The sequence below is a fragment of the Solanum verrucosum genome, unplaced genomic scaffold, assembly GCF_900185275.1.
Source record: "Solanum verrucosum unplaced genomic scaffold, falcon-dt-bn FXZP01000287.1, whole genome shotgun sequence".
NCBI lineage: Eukaryota > Viridiplantae > Streptophyta > Magnoliopsida > Solanales > Solanaceae > Solanum > Solanum verrucosum.
The window spans coordinates 1,475,838-1,482,349 of record NW_026020292.1 but is presented as its reverse complement, the minus strand read 5'-3'; the positions used below and the strand labels follow the sequence as shown (position 1 = coordinate 1,482,349).

Sequence of the window (6,512 nt, the reverse complement as noted above, 5' to 3'; positions counted from 1 at the left end):
ACCTCAAAATAAAGCACAGATAAAATTCCCTCCCCCAAATAGGCAACAATTAGGTTTCCACACATACATCTTTCAAATGTCAAATAATATGATATGTCGTTAGGTCATGGACCTTGGACATGATTTTGGCGGTTTTACTAATGGACTTAATACGCCTTGGGTTATTAAGCCGTCTTAGGCTAATGCTTAGATTTGGATTTGGTTTCGCTCTACTCTAGGTTGACTAGAATTGGTTGAGAAATGACGGTTATTCGAGTCGGACAAACAACGGGGTGAAGTCTAATAAACGACGTTGGATGACCACAAGTCAACTATTCGTTTATCACTTCCAAAGAATTCAACTTGTGTATTTTCTGAAGGACAACCGTGGTAAGCCACATAACCGCCTTTTTTCCTAATGTAGTCTATTTGCCGTTTGACGAAATCGGGTGCCATGAATGTCACAATTCAATATAAGCGATAAATAAAACAAGTAGACAGTTAAAACACATAGCCAAATAAATTAATCTTAAGGTTAGAACCATTCAAATCCCCAGCGGAAGTCGCCATTCTGTTTTATTAGGAAAATATTATTTGATTGGTTTTAAGAGTCGCCATTTAATTTTAAAGTAAAATTAAGAAAACTGTTGTTTTCAAAAGACTAAAACAGAGAACCTAATGAAAACTTAAAAGGGGTTCGGGGTTCTTATTAGCATTTCGAAAAGGGTTTGAAAGCACCTGAAATGCCCGCTAATATGCGGTTATCCGGCAATTAATTATTTGGCTAAAATAATTTAATTTAACTTGAATTGCAAAATTGAACTTTTTTAGTTAAGACCATTTTAAAAAGGGATAAGGAGAAGTATTGCGATATTATCTAAGTTAAACATTTTGATAGATTATGTTTCAATATTATAGGAAGCGAGTATTTAATTAGTTAATTTTTAGAAGATTAGTTTAGAATGACTATCTTTCGGGGAATTAAACTGTAGTAACCTTAAGACTAACAACTAATATCGATAGGTAAACAAATATAAAATAATCAGTAAAGAAGGAAATTTGGGCCCAAGCCTGGTTTACTGTTCGCCTGGGCCAGTACTTGGGCCTAATCTTGTTTTGGGTCGAAGGCCCATTCGAATCACCTACACCTGTCTTAGTCTAACATAACAAAAAGTATTGTTCTTTGGGTCTTAGGCCCCATTTTTTCACTTGTCCTAATAATTAACAAAATAATAATAAGCAAGACAAAGGAGGGGCTTAGGCCCAAAGTAACAAAATACAATTCATGAGGAAGAGTGGGCCTCTTTAAGCCCGTTTTCTCATTTTTTTCGCATACACTAGGTGTACTAGTGTATAAAATCTCGTACCAGCTCCAAATCCTGTTCGTCAATTTTTTAAGGACTTGTTCTTCGATTTTAATGACCGGCTAACTCGAATAAAAATTTGAATATAGGCCTCCGTGTCCCAAACGAAAATGCGAGGATAAAGTCCGCGAGGACCCGGGCAGATTTCACATGCAAATGAAGAGAACGAATTAGCAAAAGAGGAAAGTGACATGGAATAAAGAATGAACTGGCAAAAGAAATTAAAAATAAGACCAATGAAGTTACCATCCCACAACTTGAATTAGCCAAGAAAAAGGACATAAATGTGTATATATAAAAAAAGAAAAGGGTCAATGATAAAAAAATCATCCACTAACTTCAAATAATGAAAGTGAAATTGACAGCTTGTCTCTACGTAGCAAACGACAAGAGTGGACCACCTCGAAATTTAAAAGCAACAATGGACATTATACCTTATAATGCTCCAAGAATAACTATTAAACAATCAACTCAAGTCATTTCTGGAGAAACATGATAATTTATAAAAAAAAATTCAGCTTCCGGTTGCTTCCCGAATTAAAGACAAAAGCATGTTTGAGTAAATTTCGACAATGCAATTTGATTTATCTCTAAAAACCAACTAATCTGTCAAAATTAAACAGAAGGTAACGACCAACTAAGACAAGTACATTTTTCTTGAATATTTAATTATGGCATTAGATTCACACAGATTTGCTATTTACAAGGTAAACATGCTCATAATTCGATCGAATCAATTGGTTTAAATCAATCACCGTAAAGATGCTCAATTATAGATTACATAAACATGCATATCCTAAATTTGTGGGTCCAAATAGTTGACAATATGGTGAAGTTGTCTTACACTTCAACTTTTAACAAGTAAAACATATTGCCTATTATTTCAATGTGAATTTCTAGTTTCCAGTGAACAACCATAAGCATCAAAAAGGTGGAGACTCTTTTAATGCATTCAAACTTGTTCCAACATCAAATATTAAGAGAAACGACAGTAGGGGAGGTGATGACAAAATTTATATCAATCTATCATTGGTCCCCATCTTTGTATCAAGTTTAACAAATAAGTTCAACACATATTCTAACAATGCTATCAACCAACATGCTGATAGGAGTAGAAAAATAAAGCATATATCTCAATGGAGACTCAATGAAACTAACAAATAAAGAGATAAAACGAGTAGTAACCAAAATACGACCTTCGAACTCAATATAATAGCAAATGCAACACGCGTACTTGGAATGTACTCCCCTTATTTCATTCGTCCAACTAGGGGTGAAGGAATGAAAGATAGGGTGTCAAATATTGAGCAATAAAACAGATTTACCGGTATTCCAGAAGCAAAAATGACAAAATAAAACTTCAGGTAGGGTAGCAGAGAAAACGCTAATATATTTCCAAAGCTTAACTTGATATTATGACTAATCTCAAGGAAAACCAACCAAGAATATAAGTCTTGTACATTAGTTTTACAGCAGCTAAGAGCCAACAACCAGCAGAATAGTAATTTCCCAATATTAACAAAACAAAATAGAGAAAAGCCATCAGAGGAAATGCTACCTTTTCTGGGCAGCGAGCTGAGACGAGAACGAGCAAGGTAGCAACGACCTCTTCCATACGAGCTCCGACTCGAGTAGCAACCAAGAAATCCAAATGAAACCAAACTAAGAAAACTTCCCAAAATTTAAGACTTAGAGAATTTGTCCAAGGATTTCTTTAAAATGTAAAATCGACTATTCAAGACCTTTAGTAAGCTATTAAAATGTGACCAATTTTCTATGCCCTTTTTCAAATTTCTCCCCACCCTCTTCAAATTTTTTTTCCCCCCTCCCACAGTGAACAGAAGCAAATATATAGCAAGGAACTAGGGTTCGGAAATTTTAGAGGGGAAAAGGGATCAAAAAATCCAAATAGAAAAGGCCCATCTCGAAATTCAAATTCGAAAAACCTTTCACCATTTTGGCTAAACATCCTTTTTCTCACATTTCATCCCATTCCGGAAGGGGAAAGGGGATAAATGGACTCAATCCGTTCAATCGTCCTGGATGAGCAACGTGGAGCGATCTCACGCTAGGAGGACGATTCACGTTGCTGCTACTGATGTTTTTTGTCGCAAAACTCGGCTAGAAACAGTACTATCGAGAGGGATGGGAGGAAAAAGACAAAGGAGACGCAGTACTACCCTCTGTTGCTGCTTTTCCGTCTATCTATGTTGCTTTGTTGTATATTTTCACGTTGATGTGTGCTTTTCCGTTTGCTTCACTGTTTAGATTGTTGTTGGAATGTTTGGATCTCTTTGTGAAGAAGAGAGTTGGGTCGGGTCGGTTGAAAGGGTTGTTAGCAATTGGGATTTGGAACGTATGCCTGTACGTATTACTATTAATTTGAATTTGGAAGAATTGGTGGGTCAGGGGTTAATTAAATTGGGCTTGGATAAATCTGGAAATTATTTGGGTTGCTGGGTTTAAGGGGAGGTTAAAAGGGTTAGATTAGGAATGGTTAAATGGGTTTAGATTATAGCCAATTGAATTAAGCCATTTCGAATTTAATTAATAAAATTGGCTACAACTCAAATAAGATAAATTAATATTAATTAATTAACGAGCTTCTTAATCTTAACGAAATAAAATAATCAATTTAATTATAAACTAAATGATTTTAAAATATAAACTATTATATAACTAAACTAATTTTAATAGAATATTTAAAATAAAATCTTTTCGAGGTGATTTCCAAATATTTATAAAATATACGAATTATAAATATATAAAATTACATGAAATATATATTATTTATAAATTATGAAAATCGACCAAAATCACTTAAGATGACTTTGCAAAGTATTTGAATTTTATAAAACTAATTATTCTAAATCGTTTGGAAATTAAGAAGCTCGGGAATTAATTCCTATCGGGGAGGGTCAAAATTGGGTGTCAACAATAATTTCCTCTGAAAATGTGAAGCATCGTTCCTATTACGGAAAAGGGCCTAAAATATCCTTGAACTATGAGATTTGGTATAAAAATACCCTTCGTCAACCTTTCGGTCCTAAAATATCCTTGTCGTCAATGTATTGGCCCTAAAATGCCCTTACTTTTGACGGCCACATTTTAAAATATTATTAAATGTATCATTTATTACGTGGCACGATTTTATTGGTGTGTGTACAATTCACCTAAACTAATCAAATTCCGACCCAAATTTGGATCCACCAAATAAACCCATACCCGCCCCACCTAAAAAGAACCCCATTAAACTAAGAAAATAAAACTTAATTCTCACAGAGGGTGTTCTTCAAGCATTTTAGAGTAATATCCTCCCATAGTGAATTAACTTTTCTTTAATACATACCCAAATTAGTAAGTGAACCTAAATTTAAGTACAATAACTAATTCTTCAAACGATTTTGACAATGGTAACCTACAAACTTAAGTTCTCAAATTTTGAAATTGAGATGTGAAATTCTTCGACTTCAAAAATGGAGTTCCGTTAATTTCGTTCGACATTTTCCTCCATCTTATTCACCAAATCAACAGCCAAATCATAAACCAAATTACTTCACAATTAATTATATTTAGGGATTCAAGAACCTTCAACTTTAAATAGATTTCCAACCTGATTCGGTATCCTTCGAACTCCAAAAAAATATCAGTAGATAAATTTGATTTTGGTAAGTATACTATTTTAAGCTTGAAAATAATTGGTATTGTATTTGAAACTTAAACTCGTCGTAAGTCAGCTGAGAATCCGGGTTATCAAAGGATTTTCTCCGATTATTTCTAGTATGGAATGAGTCAATCATCCACTTTGGTATCTTATTGAACAAAAATGGTGATATTGTTCCTCCATTGATCAAGAATTTCGATATTGAGAAGAAAAAAACCTGATTTAAATATATTGAACACTATTGAAGCTCAGATAGAGCTCTAATGCTTAAACATTAGAAAACATTAGAATTATACTTAAACATGCAAAATCAAACCATAACATATAAGTATTTGAAAGAAAGATGAGTAATTCTCCTAATTAGTTAGTAACTAGCGCAATATGCGAAGTTAGTCTTATTTGTGTAAAAATAATAGTAATATATCATATCATATTATATCTTGATGAAGAGTTGTTCAAGGTTTTTGATTTCCAAGTGATGCTTTAGCTTGACCACTAGCAAATGAACCATCACCAATAGGACTAGCACCTCCATTACTATCACCGTTAAAACCAAAACCTCCTCCGACATTTCCTGACCCGAAACCTCCTCCGACATTTCCTGACCCAAAACCTCCTCCTCCAATGCTAGACCCGAAACCTCCTCCTCCAATGCTGGACCCGAAACCTGATCCACTTCCAATTTCAGTTCCACTTCCTGTTTCAGTTCCAGTTCCAGTTCCAGTTCCGAAACCCAATCCAGCACCGTTGTTTGGACTAGCTCCCCCCACAATTCCTCCAAAAGGACCGAATCCAATAACCGGCCCTACACCAAATGCGGGCCTACCAAGCCCGTGGCCACCAAAAAATGGTGGTAAAATTGGATGGCGTATAAACTTCATATGTTCATCTGATTGAGATTTCATGGAATCAAGGCTCCTAATTGCATTTGTGGATAAAACAAGTGTACAAGCAACAATTAGGAGAATCATCATATCGGTTGCCATTGTATAAGATGTTAGTAGTAATTAAGATGTTAGTGATGAGAATTTTGAGTTTTGGAAGCTCAACTTATATAGTAGTAAAGTAAGATTAACAATAATGTGAAAGTTAGGTAGGAAGATATTAAGTCATGTATACATTGCGTAGTATATATTCATGACTAGTAGTATAATATTTTTGTTTATTAAAAAGCCAAAACCTTCGTGATCAACCTAACTCTTCCCTTACATCAAATTAATTAATTACATCATTCCTTCAAATATACATGCATTAATCTTTATTCACCTCATCTTGTTGATTTCTTATACTAGATAGTTTAATTTCTTCCTTTAATATTTTCAATTTCGATATTTGATTATATTTTAATAATAGGTCTCATTCATAGAAATATGACCATGAAAATAATAACGTACTCATTATGATTGTCTATCAAAACAAGTGAAACTCTGAAGCTGATAATCTAACATACTTGTATAGGGCTGTTTACGGGAATATAACCAATTAATCAAAGAAAAAAACCATGA

General features: G+C 34.0%; 1 protein-coding gene across 1 annotated transcript; it reads right to left on the bottom strand.

Moving 5' to 3' along the window:
- Positions 1 to 5,305: 5,305 nt before the first annotated feature.
- LOC125834594 (glycine-rich protein 23-like) lies at positions 5,306 to 6,107 on the bottom strand. Its single transcript, XM_049513732.1, has 2 exons — positions 5,648 to 6,107; positions 5,306 to 5,593 (listed from the first exon to the last, which is right to left on the bottom strand). The coding sequence occupies exons 1-2, from the start codon at positions 5,991 to 5,993 to the stop codon at positions 5,463 to 5,465; spliced, it is 477 nt and encodes a 158-aa protein (XP_049369689.1). The 5' UTR covers positions 5,994 to 6,107; the 3' UTR covers positions 5,306 to 5,462.
- Between the last annotated feature and the right edge of the window lie 405 nt (positions 6,108 to 6,512).

Excerpts from the sequence above, each read along its gene's own strand:
- LOC125834594 (XM_049513732.1), bottom strand. The coding sequence starts at position 5,993 with ATGGCAACCGATATGATGATTCTCCTAATTGTTGCTTGTACACTTGTT. Across the intron at positions 5,594-5,647 it reads GTCCAGCATTGGAGGAGGAG|GTTTCGGGTCAGGAAATGTC; the intron begins GTTTCGGGTCTA and ends ATGTCGGAGGAG.